Source organism: Megascapheus bottae, unplaced genomic scaffold, assembly GCF_031878675.1.
Source record: "Megascapheus bottae isolate mThoBot1 unplaced genomic scaffold, mThoBot2.hap1 HAP1_SCAFFOLD_50, whole genome shotgun sequence".
Taxonomy (NCBI): domain Eukaryota; kingdom Metazoa; phylum Chordata; class Mammalia; order Rodentia; family Geomyidae; genus Megascapheus; species Megascapheus bottae.
The window spans coordinates 1912388-1937474 of record NW_028327837.1 but is presented as its reverse complement, the minus strand read 5'-3'; the positions used below and the strand labels follow the sequence as shown (position 1 = coordinate 1937474).

At 37.7% G+C, this 25087-nt stretch overlaps 2 protein-coding genes across 2 annotated transcripts in view; one reads left to right on the top strand and one right to left on the bottom strand.

Annotated features, from left to right (window-relative positions):
* LOC150039065 (uncharacterized) overlaps positions 1-22397 on the bottom strand; it is a 30325-nt gene extending 7928 nt beyond the window's left edge. Inside the window, exons 1-10 of the mRNA XM_090328036.1 lie at positions 22341-22397; positions 14892-15044; positions 12644-12728; positions 12146-12350; positions 8845-8904; positions 6561-6620; positions 4309-4359; positions 3391-3444; positions 2580-2630; positions 1191-1247 (exon numbers count right to left, since the gene is read on the bottom strand). Coding sequence (XP_090184162.1) covers positions 1191-1247; positions 2580-2630; positions 3391-3444; positions 4309-4359; positions 6561-6620; positions 8845-8904; positions 12146-12156 — 344 coding nt within the window. The 5' untranslated portion in view covers positions 12157-12350; positions 12644-12728; positions 14892-15044; positions 22341-22397. The remainder of the gene's footprint in view (positions 1-1190; positions 1248-2579; positions 2631-3390; positions 3445-4308; positions 4360-6560; positions 6621-8844; positions 8905-12145; positions 12351-12643; positions 12729-14891; positions 15045-22340) is intronic.
* Positions 1-25087, top strand: part of LOC150039056 (uncharacterized) — a 341232-nt gene that overhangs the window by 201108 nt on the left and 115037 nt on the right. The window lies entirely within an intron of this gene.

Below are 25087 nucleotides of genomic sequence, written 5' to 3'. Positions count from 1 at the left end.
GGGAAGGGACATATTTGGTCTGGGACAATTCCATACAACAAAGCCATATCCATGCAACAAAACTTTTATGCTCATTGTTTGCAACTAAGAATAAACATGAAACACGTATAAATGTGAGGCGGGTTCCATCAACAGTGATGATGAGTGGGTACTTGTAGAACCAGCTTCACCTGCTGTTGAAGGTTCCTCTACGCCCTGCCAACTGCAGCCTGTTCCTGGCTCTTTCCAAATTCTTTGTTTCTTGCTCTTTCAGGATTCTTTTGTCCTTCACCCAATCTGAAAAATCTCATACCAAAGCATTTTGAATGAAATGTTCTTTTAGATTGTGTGGGTGTTTTTACAGTGTCTTAAACACAACAGGGAAATGAAACATTGCTTTCCTGACATGTTTCTCTCTTATCCAGATAAGTTTCTGTTTTACCCAAAGAAACAAAGTTAGAAAGACTCCTATACACACTGTATTCAGATCAGATAGAAACTAGGTTAATGGTGTTCTCTAGTGCTGGAAACCTCCATGAACATCACAATTCTCAGTCTGCACATTTGTCTACTTGGATAGGTATGTTCAGTATCCATACATGCTAAGAAACTCAATTGGAGGTGTCTTAGAGAAATTAAACTCTTCTACTTGCAAAAGGTAAGACTTTTCCCTAAAAGTTAAGAATACTATGACCCAATAAATCTACCTGATCTGATGGAGAATAACCTCTTCTGGTTTCAGTTCAACTAATTTCAATGGAAATCAAGACTTAGATATCATCTAAATATCAGCATTCTAGGTGTCCTCTATTCCCTGGTGACTTTCCTGCCTCTAAGATAGGGACAAGGAACAGAAGTCTAGAAGCAGGGCTACCATTGATTGTGGTTGCAGGCATCTATAGAAGGAAGGATATAATCTTCCTTTATGGGCCATATAGACCGCTGGGATTACTTTTTTGTTTCAGAAAGGGATTCCCAGCTGCCTGGGCTCATTTGACTAGCTGACAGGCACTGTGGTGATCTAAGGATTTGAGATGCTAGTACTTGACTTCATAGCACCCCATGAGCCAGTGTATTTTGATCTACTCTATCATTTTCTAATAAGTTTCAAACCAGATCATGATTACCTGCAGATATGGACAGGCAGTCCTGTGTAGTCTGAAGACACATTATCCTCCAAAATGATATATTACTAAAAAAAATCAACTCACCAATTACTGTTGTCTTCATTAGAATGAAAAACAACCATTGTCAAGTCGTTGTCTTCACTGTGGACATATTAAACATATACAAAAATCAGGTTGCACCATGTTGGAAAAAAATCACACATTTTTTCTGACACTACTAGGTATAGAAATTATGACCTTGAGTATGCCACACAAGTATCTGCCAATGGAGCTGTATCTCTAGCTTTTCTGTCCCTAACATCCCTTATCTCCAGTACTCAGGTCTCAACTCAGAGCACTATCTGTGATACTCTCTGTTCATGGTATGGTGAATCTTTGTGCCTAGGCTTGCTTGATCAGTGATCTTTCCACTTGGGCTTTCACCAGAATGTACGATGGATGTGCATGCTTTTGGTTCATATGTATAATTATATCTACACAGGTGGCAAAGATCAGAGGACAGCAATATGAAAACATCCAGGGTAGAAATTTATTTTTGTAATTGTCCATCTCCAAGGATCCAGTAAAATGTTGCACTGTATGTGTGGTTCCAGAAGCAGAGCCTCAGGTATAAGCAAGAAAGTAGACTATTCCTGAAGCCCTGACTAGAAGCCATAGTATCAGAGTACCCCATCCCACATGCTCGTGGACCCAATCTGTCTCCAAACTCTTTTATTTGAAATGTGAATTTTTTCATGATCCCTGTATTCACATGTGAGCAGTAAGAAGTAAAATAAAATCATAATGCCATGGATTCATCTCTTTCACCAGTATAAATGCTGTCTATAATCTGAAAGGGTATCAATGTATGTGAATTAATGCACCTTCTATCTGGCAAATATCATGTAACCCTTTTACTAATTACAATAAAAAAATGCTGTCTATAAAGTGTTCATAGTGTCACCAACCTTAGAACCACTGTGTTTAAAATGTGGCATGAAGTGGACAATGAAAATATTATGCATAAATGAAGTTTTGGATCTAGAGAAAGAGCACACCCATCAGAGAACTGGGCATAACCAGCAAAAATATGGGAAAGAGTTGTACAAGAGGTTATTTACCCCTTTCACAATGAAACAAACTTGTAGTCTCTTTGGTATGACATTTTATTTCTTCACCTTGAAAAAATTCATTTGGTCAGAACAAATGCATGGAATTGTGTGTCACTGCTGTAACACCAAAGGAACAAATCTAATTCTAGTAGGATCTCATATATCAGCAAGGTGTGGATTGTCTAGGAATTTTGCTTCACTGCTTACTGAAATAGCAAAACACTTTTATGAGACTCGTTTCTCATTTATTCAACAACCATGGAAAAGGAGTAATATTACAGACAAAAGCTGCACTGAGAACATTTTGAACATAATTCCCAGAAACACTCTGCTTAACAACCATGTATATTTATATATCTTTATCTACATATAGATATCTGACCTTTTTGTCAATTCGTCTGTCCCAACTTCTGTTGGATCTTTTCCATCCATGCTAGAGGATTAAACGATAGTCAAATGCCATGTGAACTCATAGTCTTAGTTTTTTATTCAAATTGGCTACAGTTTATCTAACACAAATAAATTCATGAGTAGAAATAATACATAACTTAGCAAAATGAACAAAGGTATTTCCATTTTTCCCTGGAAAGGAAAATTAATTTCTTGTGTAAAAGAAAACTTTTATGCATGATTAAAGTCTTTCTTTCCTAGTAAACTTAGCACAATGCTATTGATATTATGCAGTTTAATGCTAGTTGGAACTCACTTCAGAGGAACTCAATGCTTTAGAACTTCTAATTTTCTGCATTCTAAGTCTGCTCTACTCCCTCTGTCCTTTCATTTATTTGGTTGTTTTTTTTTAACTGCCTCTCACAAATGGACAAGGAACGGTAGCCGAAGAAGAAGGATTCTCATCAGTTCTGATAGTGGGTATCAGAATTCTGGAGAATGAAAAAGATCTGTTGTTCGTTTCATTGAGAAACCACTAAGACCATTCTCACTGTTTCTAACTGGGATTCTTACCACTGTTGGCTCTGTGAAAGTTGCATGCAGGAACTGATATGTAAATAAGGATTTGGTTGCTAGGTTTCACTTCAAAGCAGACCATGATCAAGTGTGTGTTCATTTATGCTATCATTCTCTATTTCAATACACACAAGGATTACATGAGAACTCTCTGAGAAGCTGCCATATTGATTGGGCATTGTACTTACATTGAAATCAGTTTAACTTTCAGATGATAGACAACTCACCAAATGTCAATGTTCGAGTCACAAACCGCAGTGGCTGGAAACGTCGTGACATCACTAGTAATGAAATAAAATTAGAAACAGATAATTGAGTTGGACCATGTAGAGGAACTCAAACATGTTTTATACAAGCTGGATATCGAAATCATGGCCTTGCTCCTGCTAGGAAAATGTTCTGCCACTTGAGCTACATCTACATCTCCAGCTCTTGTGTTCCCTCGAGTGATTTTCTCTGGTACTGCAATGCAAAACTGAGAGGCATGTTATTAAATGAAAAGCAGTATTCCATTTTGCCATAGAAATGGAATTGTATCTCTTGGGGATATTAAATATGGACCTCAGAAAATTAAAGGTTTCATCCAAGATGGAAGAATTTTTCTCAGTACATCTACCACAATGCCTAATTCCATCTTGTGTAACTTTCAATGCAAGTCAAAGGAACTCAACCCTGAATTCCCTAATTTTCTGCTTCCTCCATTCCTTCAATAATCTGGGATATCTTTACTGATTTCAACTCTCAGATAGGAACAATGGACAGTAGGCCAGAAGCAGGACTTCCATCAATATAATGGTGGGCTTTTCAGTATCACCATTGTGGAGAATGCAGGGTCAATCCACACTCAATAAGAACTTTAATAGTAGGCTCTACACACCATTTCACCACAGGGTTAGTTCTGAGTAGGACTGTCACCTCCGTTGGCTAATAGAAAGCAACCTACAAGCACTGACATTATGAAAAATTTGGTTGCTTCCTAGACTACAGAGCAGCCAATCCACCAGTGTTCTTTGACCAACTCAATCATCCTCTATTTGTGTCAATATTCAAAATGACTTCATAAAGATATTCCTAGGCTGTCTGTATAATCTGTATTGTCCTCAGACTCCAAAACGATTGTACACTGAGATGTCAAATCAACTCACCAAACATTTGCGCTCGGTTCAGATATGAGGACCTCTAATGTGTGGTGCTCACTATAACAAAATACAAAACATAGAGACAATTAAGTGGGACACTGGGAGAAGAAACAATGCATTTCCCTAAAAGGTTGGGGGTTTAAACTATGGTTTGTGCTAGATATGCATTTGAGTTGTGTATCTAACTGTTCTATAGCTTCAATCCCTGTCTCTGAAACTGCAGCTTAAAGTTTGGGCCCAGTGCTGAATGAAGCTTCTGAGGACAGAAGATTGCTTTTGTCTATGCTGACTCAATCATCCCTTGCTGGCTGTGCTCTCAGGATGATCTGGCATGGGTAGATGAACCACTGTCAGACCTCTGTGATCTACTGGATCATGTACTGAGAGAACTGAAGACAGATGACAAAAACAAAGTCACTAAGGAAAAGAATGTGTCTGAAAGGCTAATTCAGTTCAGCAGCAAAATGCTGATGAGGGAATCTACAGATCAAGAATGGAAGCAACAGGGCCGGGAGTTTGGCCTAGTGGTTAAAGTGCTTGCCTAGCATGCATGAAGACCCGGGTTCGATTCCTCGGTACCACATACATAGAAAAAAGCCGGAAGTGGTGCTGAGGCTCAAGTGGTAGAGCTCTAGCCTTGAGAAAGTCCAAGGACAGTGCTCAGGCCCTGAGCCGAAGCTCAGGACTGGCAAAAAAAAAAAAAAAGAATGGAAGCAACACCCGTGGCACAAGAACAAAAGGAGCACAAGGCCAAATACCACAGCAACTGCACAGGAACACACACACACACACACACACACACACACACACACACACAATTGGTAATTTCCTTGATGAAGAATGTGATCTTGTGAGAAAACCCAGCAACTGTCCATTTCAAAAATTACAATCATGTCTTGATGCCAAGACTTTAAGGCTTTACCCAAATAAATGACGTCTGTGCACTATTCATGGAGTCAGAAACCTTCGATTCACATTTATGAAAAAGTTGCATTAACTGTACAGAAGAACATGGCATCTGCCAAATAGGATAGAAATCTAAAGGAGGAGTGGATGGACCAAACAATTGTCCAAGCCAAAAGGGAGACTTTGTGGAGACATTCTCTTCTACTGTCTCGAACAAGAGACAAATGTTCACAGCCACTTTCAGACCTATAATCCCCAGTCGTGGGAGGTAAATTGTTAGTGCACAAGTTCTTCCTTTGTGATTCTTTGTTATTGCCATCCTAGAAAATGTGTACAAACCCTTCAATCTGTGTCTCATGCCCAGGTGGTCTGATCAGAGTTTTCTAAGAGTTCCCTTCACTGCTCACAAGGACCGGGAGAATTCACTTTCTCCTGGAGTCTGACTGAGTCCTTCACCCAACTTTCAGAAGGATGGAATGGCACAGACAAAATCGCACTGCCGTGACACTCCAATAGTTCTCCACATTCTATGTGCTCAGTCTCTGAACATCTTTGTACACATGTATATCCATATTCTGGTATCTGTTATTTTATGCTGACCTCTCTAGATATACGTGTGATCTGCTTTGAATCATTAAATTATACAGAGTAAAACACTGTGGAAATTCCTAAAACTATTTTTCACCCAAATTTGGTACAATTCATCAAAAACAATCACAAAATATACTATTTTTGGAAGGGGGAATTTCCTAGAAATGAGGTTCTTGGTCCAAAGAAATGTTGACCTCTGATAAAGGAATCTTGTATAAAAGATTGACAAAGAATTCTTTCCTTATGGACATATATTGTGGATTTGTGTCTTTCCTTATTTTCCATTTCACTTGCTATGCAGGAAATCAAGCTGATATACCATCTACACTGCTGCTTCCATGACTCCCTCAGTTCCCACTTGCTGGTGCTACTGTTGGCTGTCTTTCTAGCCTCCTTGATTGATAGAAAGATCTGTAGGCTCCCATCCAGTGTGATAGTATGCCTTTCAAGGTAACAGAGGAGTGGAGTATGAAGAAGTGATTCAGGTTCCATTAGTGTTTTTTTATGTGAAATCTGTTTCCAATACATTCAATTGGTGTGAGTTTTATACATGAACTGTGACCATCTTCATTTCCCTTTATAGATCCTACTACTTGACTTTCAAAGAAAACAGGAACAATTGTCTTTTGACCTTTTCTATTCTTATTTATGTCAAAACTTAAAACAAGGATGTACTGATACTGATCGACTGTCATATATATTGTCTACGGTTACAACACTTTACATTGTTTATCACTCAGTTGACAAGTACATGGACTCACCATATGTTGAGGGCCGGCCAGGACTGGGATACATTTCCCCTCTGGGTGTCAGATTCCACACTGTGAAGAAATTAAAGACATACACAAAAATTGAGCCAGAACAGTACAGAAAAATATCTACATTGCTGGGTATTGAAACCATGCCAAGCATGGGATCTGATATTAGAGCTCCACCTCCACCTCTGCTATCCCTGCCAGGCCTCCTTGAAGTATTGAGGTTTGACTTCAGAATCTTGGGTTAGATGAAGCTGCATAGGAGTGATTCGAGTTTTGGCAATGCTGCCTCATCATGTGAACCTCTGTTTTCTCTTAGAATGGCAGGGAATGGACTGGTGAACCACTGAATAACATTTCGTGGAAGATCTGATGATAGCAAGTGGAAGGCACTCAGAGTAGAAATGGCTTTGAATGGCTATTTCCAATCCTGCACCAAAACATTGGACTACAAATGTGGAGTTTGAGTGATAATGCGTTATATTAGAGCACAAGAGCAGAGGGGCATGTCATAATACCAGTGCATAATCATATGAATACACATAAACACATATCACACACACACACACACACACACACACACACAAACACACACACATACAAACACATAGGTTAAACAGTCCATAATTTCTTTGGTTGAGTATGTGATTTCTTTGGAACACCCAGTCACTCTTCACTTCAGCAATTAAAATCATGTCTTGATCCCAAGACTTTAATGATTCGCCCAAGATAAATGATGCTATACAATACACATCAACTCATAAACCCTGGATTCATATTTGTTAAAAATTGGCATTGGGATGGGATTTGGCCTAGTGGTGGAGTGCTAGCCTAGCACATGAAGATCTGGCTTCAATTCCTCAGTACCACACACATAGAAAAAAAAAGCCAGAAATGGTGCTGAGGCTCAAGTGGTAGAGCTCTAGACTTGAGAAAATCCAAGGACAGGATTCAGGCCCTGACCTCAAGCCCAGGACTGGCCAAAAAAATGTTAGTATTTACTGTACAGAAAGAATGGCATGTGCCAAGTAGGTCAGAAAACTAGAGGATGAATCCATGGGCAAGAAAACTATCACAACAAAATGGGACTTTGTGCTTCAATTATTTTCTTCATCCTTGAGTCAGAGCCAAGTGTTCATGGGCCCTTGGAGAACTGAATCCCCTCAGTGCTCTCAAATACATTGTTAGTGCAGAAGCTACTTCATTGTGATTTGTCACTGAGCTCTAGAAAACATACACAATCCCTTGGAATAAAGTCTCATGGAGGTGATCTGATTATAGATTTTTCTAAGAGTTCTCTTTATGGCTCACTAGAACAACAGGAACTCCATTCTCCTCACTCATCTTAGTCATTCACCCAACTCGTGAAAGGATGGAATGGCACAGATAAAAGTGCACTACTGTGGCATTCAAAATACTGCCCACAAACTTGATGCATACTCTCTGTACAACTTTATACACATACCTATCTATATTCCAGTATCTGACCCTCATGGCTGACTTCTCTAGACATACATTTCCTTCCCCTTATTATCATTACTTTATCTTTAAATTATACGCAGTCAAATACTATGTTAATTCTCACACCTACTTTTTTCCCAAAGTATCTATAATTCATCAAAAACTATCTATATATTGTATATGCAAGAGAGTACTTCCTGAATTTTCCTGGAAAATGATGCTTCGTACTGTAATAAATGTTCACCTCTGCCAAACAAAGTTTTTATTCAACATTGGCCAAGAGATCTTGCCTTATGAATGTACACAGTGTTGACTGTGGCTTTGTGGCTTCCCTTATTTTCCATTTCACTTGCTATGTAGGAAATCAAGATGACATATCCTTTACATTTCTGCTTCCGTAGCTCCTCTGTTCCCTACTTGGTTGCAGTATTAGTGGCTGTCTGTCCTACCTCTCTGATTGATAAAAGGATCTGCAGGACCTCTATCTGATGTGATGCTGAGTCTTTCAAGGTAACATAAGTGTGGGGTATAAAGAACTGATTCAGGCTTCTTTAGCTACTTTGTATGTGAAATCTGATTCCATTCCATTCAATTAGTGTGAGTTTCATATATTCACCGTGACCATCTTCATTTATCTGCATAGATCCTGGAACTTGACTTCCAAAGAGAACAGGAACAGTTGTTTATTGGTGTGTTCCATTGTGGCCTGTTTATTTTCAAAACTGAAAACAAGGTTGTACTAACACTGTGTGCCTGCCATGGGTATTGTCTATGGTTACAACACTGCATATTGGTTAGCATTGTGATGAGAAGTACACGGGGGACTCACCAGATGTTCAGGGCCGGCCAGGACTGGGACAACTTTCCCCTCTGGGTGTAAGTGTCCACACTGTGAAGAAATTAAACACATACGCAAAAATTGAGTCTAAAAAGTAAAGAAAACTATCATTTTCTATCTACAATGCTGGGTATTGAAACCATGGACTTCTCCATGCCAAGCATGGCATCTGCTACAGGAGCTACCCCTCCACCTCTGCTATCCCTACCAGGCCTCTTTGCAGTACTGAGATTTGACCTCAGAAGCCTGCACTAGATGAAGCTGCATGGGATGAGACTAGCATTTGGCAACGCAGTCTCATCACATGAACCCCTGTTGTGCCCTCAGCATGGCCAGGAATGGATTGGTGAACCACTGCTCAACTCAATAATGACATTTACTGAGAGGACTGATGATAATAAATGGAAGGAAATCAGATAGAAATGGCTTTGAAAGGACATTTCCAATTCAAAATATTGGCAACAAAATATTGGACTGGAAAGGAAAGTTGAAAAGAAAATATCAGACTTAAGCACAAGAGCAGAGGGGCAGATGTCATAATACCAGAGTACCAGCACACAAACACACATATAAACACACACACACACACACACACACACACACACACACACACACATACTCTCTCCCTAATTTCTTTGAGAATATGATTTCTTTGGAACACCCAGTCACTGTTCATTTTCACAATTAAAATCATTCTTGATGCCTAGACTTCAATGCTTTACCCAAGGTTATTGATATCTACACACTATTCATTGAGTCATAAATCTTGGATTTAGATTTTGAAAAAGTATTCACTGTACCAAAAGAATGTGTTATTTGTACACAATGGAATTCTATGCTGCTGTCAGAAAGAATGACATTGCCCATTTGTTCGGAAATGGGAAGACTTAGAAAAAAATCATATCAACGAAAGTAAGCCAGACTCAAAGGAACTTAGGCTCAGTGGTTTCCCTCATTTGTCATAATCAGTGGAAACCTTGGGCTGTCCTAGCAGAGATTTGCAATAGGGCAAAAACCTTGATACAAAAGGCCATAGAGTAGGACGCTAAATCAAAGGATTTCTAGGATGTAGAAACATAAGCCATATAATGAATGATTGTTGTTCTTAAGGTACTATGTTATCTCTCATCTCTTTTGCTGTCCCTTGGTTATCTCATATTGTTACAGTATCTCACTTTGTTACCTGATATATCGGATATATTTCTTTTTGGTTATTTGAAATTGGATAGGGAAGGGGGGGGAAACTAGATGAGGGGTGGGGGTGGGGGGAGGGAAATGGGGACCAAGACATGTGAAAGGTTATCAATGTATGTGAAGTGATGCACCATCTATCTGGCAAATATCATATAACCCTTCTATTAAGTACAATAAAAATATATGAAAAAATAAGAATGGCATGTGCCAAGCAGGGCAGCAATCTAGAGGAGGAATCATGGGCCTGACAATTGTCCACAACCAGGAAAACAGGGAAAAGGGATCTACAAGGAACTTCCTTTTCCTCAGCCCTGTGTAGGTGCCAAGTAGCTGTGGGCCCTTTGATTTGAGCCCTATATCCCCCAGTGTTGTGATGTAAATTGTTACTGCGGAAGCTACTTTTTCTGTGATCATTTGTCATTGCAGTCTACAAAATGTGTACAGTCTCTCAGAATAGGGTCTTATAAACAAGCTATCCTATCAGAGTTTTCTAAGATTTCTCTTTACTGTTCACTGAAACATCAAGAACCCCATCTCCTCACTGGTGTCTCAATCATTCACCCAACTTTAAAAGGACAGTATGGCATAGATAGAGCTGCACAGCTGTGACATTCAAAATAGTTTCCATAATGCAGGGATCAAGTGACTAAAATCCTAGCTTCTCAGGAGGTTGTAATCTGAGGATCATATTTCAAAGCCAGCCTTGCCACTGTAATTTCCAATGAGACTGGAATCTCCAGTTAGCCACCAGAAACCCGGAAGTAGTGCTATGGCTCAAGTGGTATAGCCCCTGCCTTGTGCTGAAGAGCTCAGGGACAATAGCACACAGGCCCAGAGTTCAAGTCCCCATCCTACAAAATAAAATCAAAGAAAATAATCGGTCCTACATACTTATTTAGTCTCTGTATATCTTCATACATATGCCTATCTATGTTCATTATTTGACCTATCATAGCTGACCTCTCTAGATAGAGATGGGATCTGCTTTGAATCATTAAATTAAGCACAGTCAAATACTATGTACAATCCTATATATACTTTTTTAATTTTTGCTAATTCTGGAGCCTGAACTCAGGGCCTGGGCACTGACCTTGAGCTTTCTCAAGACTAGCGCTATATCACTTGAAACACAGCACCATTTCCAACTTTTCCTGTGTATGTGTTACCAAGAAATAGAACCGAGGGCTTCCTGCATGCTAAGCAAGCACTCTACCACTAGGCCATACACCTGGCCCTTCCTATATGTACTTTTTCACACAAATTAGCTGCAATTCACTGAAGACTAACTATAAATATGATATATATATATATATATATATATATATTCAAGAGGGTATTTCTTGTGTTTTCCTAAAAAAGAGACTTTGGGATCTAACTAAATGTTCATCTCTAAAAAACAAAGCTTTTAGACAAGACTGATGAAGAATTCTTTCCTTGTGAACCTACACCAATGTTTTCTGTGGTTTTGTTGTTTCCTAGATTTTCTTTCCCTTGCTATGTAGAAGCTGAATCTGATATATCACCCAAATTCTGCTTCCAGGTCTCCTTTTATCCCTTTTGCTCGTTATGTAGAAACTCCAGCTGATATGGCTTTTAAATTTTGTATCCTTGTTCACTGTTTTCCACTTCATGCATTATAATAAAAATTCCAGCTGATATATCATCAAAATGTTTGATTCTGTTTCCCCTTTACTCCTTGCTTCCACCAATACTAGCTTTCTTTCCTGCCTGTCTTATGGAGAAAAAGATCTGCACAGCGGAAGCAAGATTCCTATCCATCATGATGGTGGTATTTCAGGTGAAATAGTCCTGGCTTTTGACACATTTATCCTGATTCCTTTAGCTACTTCATATCTGAATTCCTCCTCACTTCAAACTAGTCATTGTGACTTGAGTGCCTGACCTGTGATACTCTTTTAGCTCCTCATAGTTAACTTTAGAACAGCCTATGAGAAAGTTTCTTTTGACCTCTTTCCTTTGGTATTTATTTTCAAAACAGATAATAGTTACATGATATGGTTGGGCAGTAATATCAACTTTGTCTTGGTACCATATTTCAAAATGATTTTACTTTCAGATGACAGGTAAATCCACTCACCAATTGCTCATGCTGGATCAACAGCTTCTGCCAGAGCCCAGTTTACATGGACTCAGGCATGCCTATCACAGCATCTCAACTGCAGTATTTTAAACAGAAGGAAGCCTGGTGGTGCTGGCATACGCTGGTAGTTCTCCTCTGTAGGAGATAGAGCTGAGGCTCAGGGTTGAAGCCAGCCACAGCCAACAGTCCCTGAGACTCTCATCTGCAATTCACAAACAGAAATGGAGATGTGGCACAAAGTATCTGAAAACTAGCTCCAAGCACAAGACCTCAGGGACAGTGCTAATGTCCTGAATTTTAAGTACCAAGACCACAAAAAGAAAAAGAGAAAGAAAGAAAGAAAAAGAAATGTGTTTAATTTGTGAATGTGTGACATATCATTTCCATAGAGTTGACATTTATTAACAAAGAAAGTATAGGTATATTCTCAATCTCATCAGCCCAGCTTGGGACTTTTACTCATGGTTTAAAGCATCTTTGAATCCCATGACTTACATATTATATTTGTTGAGGGTCAACACTGCTACAGTGTAATCCGGATATATCTCAGTATAGTATCACTAGGTAACAAACCATTCACCTAAGAGAAGGAAAACACAGAAGAATTTCACACTGATTGTGTTGAAAATATACTTAATATACCAAACATTATGGAAAGTCATGCACACAGAACTGTTTTAGGTGGTGGTGAGCCTTTTAAAATCTATAGCCTATGAAACCTTGAAAGCCATAATTCTTCAGAGTTGACCAATCCTGGGAAAAGTACATTCTGCAATTACTTTTCAAAGTTCTGTTACAGAACAAGAGAAGAAAAATTTTTGAATCAACAAACTTTCACTGATATACAAGGCACCTTTACAGATAATGCATTGCTTCACAGGACATAGAGATGTAAATAAATCCATTATTAACAGAGTTTATATCACAGTTATTATGGATTTTCTACTTGGAAACATTTTATAATAGAAATAAAAAGGATGAGAAATATTGTACATTCTATAATATTTCACAGAGTGGGTACATGTTAAGATAATACAATGTCAATGGGAAATAAAAAGATATTATAACCCTAGCTACTAAGGTGTTCTGAGGATCTCAATTCAAAGAAACTTAAAAAAAACAGCCAGGAGACTCCACTTATCTAAAAGGAAAAAAAGCTGCACTTGAGAAAGGGTATCAATGTATGTGAAGTAATGCACCTTCCATCTGGCGAATGTAATGTAACCCTTCTATTAATTACAATAAAAATATATGAAAAAATATATATCTGAAAAAAAGCTGAAATTGGACCTGTAGCAGATGTCATAATTCACTAATCCTGGGTGCAAAAAAAGTTGTGAAAGCATTTAAGACCCTTAATTAAAACCCCAGTGTTACCACACATTCACAACATCTGTACACACACACAAACACACCCACATACTCAAAATTGTCCAATAATAATAATAATATGATATTTACACTAAGGCATCCAGATACATGTAATACATTCCTACACTCTTCAAAAGAAAAAGTAACATGAAAATAAAATTCTTCTTGTAAAAATATATAAATAAATACATTTAGGTAAAATACTGGTTCTGACTTTTAGATCTGGAGCAGACACTTGTAAAGCACATTGTATCCAGCCATACCATTTCATACAGAAAGGAAACAGAACTCCCAATGCTTGCAGTCCCTAGTCCTTAGTCCCTAGCCATGGGAGCCAGAAGAGGTTAAGGCAGAGAAAAAAGACTTGTAGCCAGCCCTGCTTCTGCTGTGGAGCTGTGACAGAACTGTGAAGAGCTTCAGATACCCTAAAATAATTAGGCAAAAGGACTCAAACTGTCTCCAGCCTTTCAGTTTGTAAACAGCTAGACACAGAGGAGGATCAAACTCTGTCACAAATTTAAATCATAGCTGATTTTCCTGCTACCTTTCAGGCTAAGAACTTTCTTTTCTTTTTCTTTTCATTCCTTTTGGTTCATCACTTCCCCTAAACCCAGTTTGTTAAGATAAATCTTTAGAGGAAATGAGCTTTAGGTGATTGACTAATCAGAAATCCCAGCTATTCAGGAGCTGAGATCTGAAGACAAGAAGTTCAAAGCCTCAAAAAGCTTCGTGGAACTCTAATCTCCACTAACCAGCAAAACTTGTACATGGAGTTGTAGCTCAAGTGGCAGAGTGGTAGGAGTTGGAGAAAAAAAAAGCTAAGGAACAGTGTCCAGGCCCCAGTTTCAAGTCCCCATACAGACACACACACACACACACACACACACACACACACACACACACACACACACACACACTTTATTCAGGTAGCTACAAGGCAAAGCCTTCATATGTAAGAACCAGAGAGATCCCCAGTCAGCTCTCACTCCTCCAAGTCCCCTCCAATCAGCCCCTTCTCCTCCTCACATTATCCAACAAGCCCTCCCTCAAAAAACTCATTCTTTTTACTTTAATCCCTATGGAAAGGATGGGAAGAAAGTCCAATGTCATAGAGAGCAAACCCTATGATAGACAGACTGCCCTTGCTCAGACCCTTACCTTGTAGAGCAAACTCTACTCATATAGTTGCTCCTATGGCAACCCCAAACAGAATGTACTGGTCATCTTTACATCACTGCAGAATGAGGAATGGAATGTTTGAGAATTAAAGGCATACCAGTTCTCCTTAAAGACAGTGGACTGAAATTGGAAAGGACATAAGACCAAAGTCGAACACTACAGTAAAATAGTTTCAACACATAGAATACCTCACCTTTTCTTTTGCCTCTATATTTAATGTGGAGAATTTTTCCGTTAACCCAAACTTGAAAAATGATTTCTGAAATAAAAGTCTGGGAGATTGGCCTAGTGGTAGAGCATTTGCCTAGCATGCATGAAGACTTGGATTTGATTATTTGGTTCATACCTAGAAAAAATCCAGAATTGGGGTGTTACAAAACCATTTATTAGCTCAAAATTCAGCCAAAAATTAGATATGTTTTTAATTTGGCAAAACTAGTGGAGCTTGTTCCCATGGAATATGCTGGCATACCAGAATGCATAAAACAAGTTGATCAAGAACTAAATGGAAAACAAGATGACCTGAAGAGTGAACAGTAAGTTTGGCCTCTCGTCCAGACAGAAGTGAAGAATGTGCTGATGAAGCAGTGCCCTTTTTACTTTTATTTTTATGTAAAATGTTACAAAATTGACTTTTCTTAATGGACTTCTGTATTAGGAACTGTTCACTGCTGTATTGGTTTGCAGATATTTACCAAAATGCTTCCATATCACTTAGTTGAACTAAGTACTTTGAGCTAGTCACATAAGGTGTGCTATAAAGTTTTTGTGGAATTCTGTTTGGCAATACTGTAAATTACATTATGTTTCCAAGTCATAGAACACCATTACATTGTTGTTTGGGATGACACATTTAATAGAAACATGAAAAATTTGTTCTGCATTGAAATAAATTTTATTTTTGCCTCCAAACCCAGATTAATTACATAGAATAATCCTATTACAAGTAGCATACTATATGTCATATACTAGACATAGATTTACTTAGTAAACTTAATATGCAATATATTTGAAGGCCATACTTCAGAGCTCTTCATATAAGCTCTTTTTTTCAAGAGTGGCCTAGATTAGTAAAATTAAACCAGAAGTGAGCTAAGCTTTTAAGATTCATTCTCTCTCCTGTACTGAACACATTATATCTATGGTTCTTTGTTTTTTAGAAATTTTTTGTATAAACTTTCTTTTACAAAGGAATTCTTTTTTAAAAAATTTATTCCTGCTAAGTCAAATCCAGTTATAAGAGATATTGAAGCATTCCAGGGGTTCCCCAGTAGCCTCTTATCTTTGATCCAAGATGTCCATCCTGTATTAATGTCACTACAGTGAGTTAAGCCAAAGACTTTTACTTAGGCATTCCTTCTGAGTTCAACACATCAGAATTATGAATAAAAATCATGTTGGGTTTCATTGTAATTGTATACGGTATATGGAGGACATCTCAAACTGTCACTCATCTATATGTCTTCATCATCTTAAAATGGACTGAACTTTTGGGAGGTGGTTTTCTACTACATTTAGGACTTGGCTCTTCAAAGAGTTTCAAAAATACAAAACATAATTTCAAAAAAAAAAAAGAAAAAGCCAGGAGTGGTACTGTGGTTTAAGTGGTAGAGCTCTAGCCTTTAGAAAGTCCAAAGACAGTGCTCAAGCCCTGAGGTCAATCCCAGGACTGGCAAAAAAGAGATTTCTGAAATAAAAAGCTTTACTAAACTCTTACAAACTCTAATTAAAAATAAGTGTTAATACTAGTTCCAATTCCCTACTGAGAATAGGTAAAAGGAAAATTGCCCACCTAGTGAAGAGAACCAGGGTATTTCATTAATACAAAGAATATCTTGAAAGAATACTAAAATATTATACTGCATCACATGAAAAGGAAAGCACAACACAAAGGGAGGAAAGTCTTGAACTGATAGAAATTTGCTCTTCCTTGATTGGTTCTTAAGGAGAAGTACAAAGTTCTTGGTGACTAACCTTAAGAATACAGGGACTCAGTTGAAGCATTGTCCCCTTTTCTCTAGTTTAATGTTGTTGATGTACTCTGTTTTTCTCTTTCCTCCTCCATCCTACAGTCAGTAACAAGTTGAGAAGTCTCAGAATCCTCTTATCACCTATTATGTATTCTGATAAATATATTACATTGATCTGTGTCTTCCACTGTTGGTTGGATAGAATGACTAGAAGGCTGGATATTTTCTGACCCATATTCAATTGGGGTCCACTAGGCAAGAGCGATAGTGAGGACTTGGGGAGGAATAGTTGAATCGCTCACGCTCTCATTTCAGAGAATTGAGAATTTATATGGCTGGGTATGGTGGCTGTAGCTTGCCATCTTATCTATTGAGAAGCAGAGACTGGAGACTGTGGTTCAAGGTCAGCCAAGGAATACTAGTTCTTGAAAGCACATCTGAACTAACTGTTATTATCCTAGCTCCAAGGGAGACACAATGGCTGGGATCCGTGTTGCACGCCTATCCTACCCAGCAAGGTGACTGCAAAAAGCTCATCTGGACCAGACACAAAGCAAGAGCTGCCTCCCTCAAAAAGAAATGAAAAGAAATAAATCACTGCAAATTAACATTTTTAACACTATACATCATAGTTATGGTTGAATACAGTAACAGAGGAAAATTAAATGAAATAAAGCTAAAATGCCCTGGATATGACTCCTTGGAGATTTCTATGAAAAAAAATTACCACAAAGGGGGACTCAGTAACCCAACAAATGGGCAAACACACGGAAGAGACATATCTTGAAAGAATACAATCAGGAAGAAGTCTTCAAAAATTCCTTGCCCTTAGAGAAATACAAACCAAACGTGAGAACTTCTTCAACATCAGTCAGAATTGGCAATCACTCACAACACAAACAACAACAAATGGTAAGGAAACAGAAATCAGTACAAGCACTATGGAAACTGATACGGAGGTTCCTCAAAAACCTAAAAATACATTTACCAACCAATACAGTGATAACATTTTGGGTCATGTATCTGAAAGAATGTAAATCAGGATATGATAGAAGCACAAGCAAACACACAATCTTTGTAGCACTGTTTAAAATAGCCAACATATGGAAACAGTTGACCCAAAACTGTCAAATGAATTGATAAATGGGGTATAGCTACATAATATGTATTATTCATCCATAAAGATGAAGTTATATTGTTTTCAGGCCAGGTTCACAAGGGAAAAATCACATGTTTCCTCTCATATATGCAAAAACATATGTAAAAGGATACATGGGATCATACACAAAAATACAGGAGTATCTTCATTATTATGGGAATGTTTTATTAGATTAGAAGGAAATGAGGAAAAGAGAATGATAGATGTTGAAAACTGCTGCAATAGAATGTATCTGTGAATGGAGACAGTATTCAGACGCTGCTGAATAATACCAGATATAGGGAGAGTAAGAAAACGTGGGTCCATCTAATTCAAGAATACTAGGTGTAGGTTTGAAACACCCTGGTGAAGGATGTAGGTTCTACAAATAGATTTAGCTTGGGACCCTGCCATATTGCTATTGGGGATATATCTCAAGGAATCTAATGAATATACAGGAAAACCCATGCATACCATGTTTATTTCAATTCGATTACCACAAGCATACGATGGATTCAGCTAAAGTGCCTAGGAACTAAAGATTAAATAAAGAATTGTAGTACATATATATGATGGAATATGACTCCGTTATTTTTTCTCTCATATATTTTATTGTAATTAATATAAGAGTTACATTATATTCACCAGATAGAAGGTACATTACCTCATATATATTCATACACTTTTTCATGTCATGGTCCCCATTCCACTCCCCCTTCCCACCGCACAACTTGATTTCCCCTCTTCCCTCTCCTATTTCAAATAAGCAATGAAGCATATATAAAATATAACAGATAACAAGGTGAAATATTGTAATAATATGAGATAACCAAGGGACAGTAAAAGAGATGAGAGATAACATGGTACGTTAAGGACAGCAATCACTCATTATATGGCTTTTGTTTCTTTATCCTGGACGTCCTTACATTTAGCGTCATACTATATGGCCTTATGAATCTAGATTTGGTTCTATTGTGAATCTCTGCTAGGAGAGCCCAAGGTTTCTATTGATTATGACAAATGAGGGAAATCATTGAGCCTGTGTTCCTTTGAGTCTGGCTTACTTCACTTAATATGGTTTCTTCCAAAGTTTTCCATTTCCTTACAAATGGGCGGTGTCATTCTTTCTGACTGCAGCATAGAATTCCATTGTGTACAAATACCACATCTTGTTGATCCACTCATCAACTGAGGGACATCTGGATTGGTTCCATATCTTTGTTAGGGTAAATAGTGCTGCAATGAACATTGTTGTGCTGGTGGATTTAGTATGTCCTTGTTTCTGCATGATTGGGTAAATGGCAAGTAGTGGAATTGCTGGGTCATAGGGGAGTTCTATATTTAGTCTTTTGAGGGACTGCCTTGCTTTCCATAGTGGTTGAACGAGTTTGTACTCCACCAATAGTGTAGTAATGATCCCTCCTTGTCCATATCCCCTCCAGCACCTGCTGGTAATAGATTTTTTGATCCTGGCCATTTTAACTGGAGTGAGGTGGAATCTTAGAGTTGTTTTGATCTGCATTTCTTTTATGACTAGAGATGTCGAGCATTTCTTCATGTGTCTATAGGCCATTCTTATTTCTTCTTCAGAGAAGTCTCTCTTTAAGTCTTTGGCCCATCTTTTAATGGGATGGTTTTTTCTTTGGAGATTACTTTTGGAGTGATTCAATTTTTTGAGCTGTTCATATATTTTAGATATGAGGCCTTTGTCTATTCTATGGTTAGTGAAGATCTTCTCCCACTCTGTAGGCTTTCTAGTTAATTTGCTAGCTATGTCCTTTGCCATACAGAAGTTCTGCAGTTTAATGCAGTCCCAATTATCCAGTGTTTCTTGGTCCTTATTAAGAAAGTTTCAACCTGTGCCAAGGAGACCTAGAGTATCTCCAATTCCTTCTTATAAAGTTTTCAGTGTATCAGCTTTTACTTCGAGGTCTTTGGTCCATTTGGAATTAATCCTAGTGCAAGGTGAAAAAGAAGGATCCAACTTTAGTTTTCTGCAGGTGCTGAACGAGTTCTGTCAGCAACATTTGTTGAAGAGGCTTTCTTTCTTCCATTTTATTTTTTTGGCTCCCTTATCAAAGATTAGCTGACCATAGGTCTGTGGGTTAATGTCTGGGTCCTCAGTTCCATGCCGTCTTCCGTAAATCCTCAGTTATTTTTTTTTTAAAAAATCCTAACATCCTGTGATTTACAGTACAGTGGACAGTCCTGGAGATGATCATGTGATTGAGATGAACCAAGCTCAAAAAGAAAATATCACATTTTCAATTATTGCTGGAATCCAAACTTTAAAGGCATACCAGTACATGTATATTATATATATATATATATATATATATGTCTGTACACACACATATACACAGAAAAACCAACATGGAGGCTAAATATAATCAAACTATAGTAAATAAAAAGGCTGTTAATGAACAGAGGAATGGGAGATGGAAAGAGAAATAGGATGAGATTCTTCCTATTAAAATGCAGTGTATACACATGGCAAATATTATGGATATACTGCTTTATGTAGTAAATATACACTAAAAATTAAGCTCTTCAATTAATACCAGCCTTTATTAAAACAATACCTAGCAGGAACCCTAAATAATAACTAGAGGGGCGTACTCTATCAATCCTTCAAAAAATGGATAAAGACATTAAAACATGGAAAACTGAATTGTCGGAATTTATATTAATAGTACTTCATCATTATAATTAAGGGATAGTTACAGTAAAGCCTTAACATGTATCATTATTTCATGTTAATTATTTACTAATATCAGTTTTAAACCTTTCTGAAAGTAATCTTCACATCTCTGCAAAATTTCACCCAAACTTCACAGTGATTTTTTTCCTCAAATCATCATAGCAATAAATCATTAAATTCATAGGGAAACATAAAATATCCCAGGTAGTAAAAATAATCCTGGGTAAAAAGATCAAAACACTAAAGGTTTTATACTACCAGACTTTAAAAGATTGTAAAGCTACATGGATAAAAACAACATGGTCCTTAGAAAACTAAGAAAACAAAATAGAAGACTCAAAATTAAATGCACACAGCCATCCTCATACAATTATTGGAAAAAGGAATCAAAAGTATGGTTTAACAATTTTGAACAACTGTTTATCTACATGTAGAAGAGTGAACCTACAATCATAGTCTCTCTATACAGTTCAAAAATCAATTCAAAATGGATCAAAGCTATTTATATTAAGATTTGAAACTTTGACATCACTACAGAACAACACAGGGTGCAGTGAACAAGAGAGACAGGAAATTATCTCCTGGATAGGACTCAAGAAAATAAGAACAAGAATTAGTTGACAAATAGGATTCCAATCAATTAAAAAGTCTCTACACATCAAATGACACCATAAATTCATGCAACAATTTACACAATAGGAGAAAATCTTGGTCCTCTATAAAACACATAAGGGTTAATATGAAGAATACACAATTCTACAAACAAAAACCAATTAATAAATTAGCAAATGACTTCTTCAGGTTGCAGCAGTACAAACAGTTTCCACCTCATTTGCAAAGTGACCCTGAGACTGCAATCTCACCACAGTGAGAACAGCAATTATTATAAAAGCAAACAACAAATGCTGATGATGAGGTTGTGAGAGTAGACATGGGGAAAATATCCTTTATACAATACACTACAGTGGGTGGGCATGTAATTTCGTGTGTCCACTGTGGAAATCACATACTTATAGGATGCTATAAATATATACATACTTGTATGTAAATATATATATGACTATATATACACAAACTCACATATAAGTATGTATATATGTGTATGTATCAGTATATATGTGTGTATATACATAAATGTATTTATACATATATATTTATTTATTTATGTTGGCTAGTTCCATTAACCCTAGCTAATCAGTAGAGTGAAACCTGATAGATGACAGTTCCCCCCAGCCCTGGAGGAAAGACCATGGTACTTCATCTTCCAAAGTGACCAGCAACAAGCCACGCTGGAGTATGGTTTAAGTGGCTGAGTACCAGCAAGCAAGCCAAGAGAACAAACTCTAGGGCTTGACCTAAAATTCTCCTATTTAGGGGCACTTGGGATAGGCTAAAATAGAGCAACCTTATAATCCTGCTGTGTGACCTTTGCATATAGAGTCAAAGGATTGATTAGACATAAAACTCAGATGCTGCTATATGACCTTTGGACAAACATCTGGAGAAATGTAAGTTGTTAAAACAGTTAAACATTTATAATACCCATTTTTATTGTAGTGCTCTTCCCAACAGTTAGGCTGTGCCTCAGCCAAGGTAAACAACAACCAATGAATGCGTAAAGAAAATGTAACACTCGCGCCCAAAGGATAGCCTAGTGGTAGTGTGCCTGCCTAGTATGCACGAAGCCCAGTGTTACATTCCTTGGTACTACCAACACAAAAGCCCGAAAAAGCCAGAAGTGGTAATACCCTAGCCCTGAGAAATACCAAGGACAGTGCTCAGGCCTTGAGTTCAAGTGCTAGGATTGGCAAAAGGAAAAAATGTAATACTTACAAGCAATGGAGTTTGATTCACATGAAGAAGAGTCAAATATCATTGTCTCTAGGCAAATGAATGCAACTGGGATCATCATGTTGACTGACACAGACCAAGCTCAAGATGTCAAATAGCACAGGTTTCCATTCATGTGGAAACTAGATCTAAAGTAATGATAATAAATAATAGTAAAAATGGGAGATGTGTAATAAAAAAATAAAACAAAGTGAAACAAAAACACAACAAAGGGAAACCTGCTGATTAAATAAGTGAGAGAGGAGATGGAAACCAGGTATGAGGAAGATGATGTTTCATACAGACACTCACCTATATATGGAGAGAGTCTGCCGAAACCTATTAAATGCTGTATGGACAAATGGGTTAAAAAGGAATAGGACAGGAGAAACTCATTCAAAGTTCAATGTACATATGTATAGGAATATCATAATTAAACCCCATGGTACTATTCATAAATGCTAATAAATTGTTTAATCATTACAAAATGATAATTATGCAAACAAAATTAGTAAATCTCATTACACTAAAATGCTGAAACCAATTTCAATACCAAGGAAAATTGAAACAGTTAAGTCAATATGATCTATCGACTTCAGAATTTGCCCTAGTTATAGAAAGTAATGTGTAGGAAGAGTAGACATAAACATGACTTCTTATTTTTATAAAGACTGTTCATGAGCTTAATATAATGTCTGTATAGCTGCAATATCACACAGCCATACAAATTAAAAATGCAACAAAATGGGAGGCAATTTGAGAACATCTCATAGAACCCAACAAACTAGCTTCACAAAAATTAGGTCTTCATTCACATGCGGAATCAAAAACTAAAAGGAGTATATATTCATGTTTAGGCCTATATGGATAAATATACAGCAGGAATTTGACTAAAGGACTACGTAAGTATAAATGGAGAAGGGTGGGTAAAATAAAAGTAGTGGGTAAATATTGAAATAGCTAGTTTGATTGCAAAAATTCTGACAGAGCAAGGAAACCTGTTGAAAAAATTGGGGGAAAGTAATAAAGGAAGATTGATTACAATATATTGTATACATGTACGAAAAAAAGGCAAACCAATTCTCCACCTTAAAATTAATATAAGCTAATACAAGACTATTTGTAACTTATGTGTCAATATGGACAGGAATGGTGAGAAAGGAATCTCTCAACATACTGAAAAAAGTTTTTCAGAATACTTCAGATTCTCTATGCAATACTATTGAGGGGAAATAGAACTGAATGAATTTTTCCTCACAATGAAAACATTTGAAATACAGCTGGCTGTACCCAAAAACACAGACAATACCGAAGGCTGACAAGAGACATGGGGAAGAATTGGGAACAAGACTACAAGGTGATGCAACTGCTTTGGAAAATGCATGTAATGAGGCAGATCTTCACAGTGACCATAGGACTCAATACTTCTAATGTAAGCTGTGTACATACCCAAGAGAAATGAAAGCACTTATCCACAAATGTTCACTGCTGTATCACTCAAACCACCCAAAAAGTAGTAACAACACAAATGAATGCTTGAAATATGCCATGTCTATGCGATGGGGTATTGACCATCCAAAAGAGTGCAGAATAGATATATAGATACATACTACAACCAGGAGGAGCTTCCAAAGCATACTAAGAAAAACAATCCATGAAAAGTCTGAAAAAGCAAATACACAGATACATTAGTAGTTGTTTATAGCTCTGATGGAGAGTCAGGAAAAGAACAGGAAATATGACTGCTATTAGGTATGGGGTTTCATTATGTGTGATATGGAGTGATAGTTTCCTCACTCTGACAATGTAAAGAAAGTACATTAACCTGTATATATAAACATAACTACATAGACATAAAAATCTATGATGGGCAATATACTCTATAGAATAATGTTTTATTACATAGATTAATATTATCTATGCCACACAAAGACTCAGTTTAATTTTATTTATGTTCTAAAATCTATGTGCCAGTGACTGTATTTGACATTCCCTTTGTTAAACATGACATTTGAAATAGGATGTAAAAATCAATGTTAAAAAAAAAGTGAAATGCAGGGTAAATGAATTAGCTTGCAGTGAACATGTAGAAAAATCTACATTCAGTGACGCTTCTAAGGGTGGTAACTAGTTCCCATCTGATGGTGTAAGTGATGCATGCTAGGCTCTCCATGAATGCACAATTTACTAATACCTGAGGTTGTGAAGACTGAATGCTCTGCTTCAACACACAGACCACTCCTGGACAACTACAATGGCCTCCAGAAATCCTGTTCCTGTCCCTCATGCGTTCCCTCGTCGTTGAACCTGGCCTCCATCACCTCTTCTTCTTGCTTAATTCAGGACTCAGTATTAGCAGCTGCATGGCCAGGGTCAAATCTTCTGGAAGCCAGTCCAGGCAGACCACAGTCTGAATACAAATGCTACAGGGAGACAATCTGGCATACTTGCTCTTCATCTGGGGAAGAAGAGGGGCTGGCCTCCATCCCTTCACTCACAGTCCTTCCTGCCCCTTCCCCATGTTTCCAGAACCCTGAGGCTCTTGGGGCTGCAGCAATTTAGGCCAGGCCATGGAATAACTTCGGCAGGTCCGCCAGGCAAATCCCCCAGTCTGGCACTGCCTAGATGCCTCTTCTCTCACTGCAGGCGGCCCACTGGGTCAGGCAGGCACCAACTCCTAGGCCTGGAGAACAGCAAGTCTGGGCCTTTGGCCCCACCAGTCGGCCAGCCCGGCAGCCCCTGTAGGATGG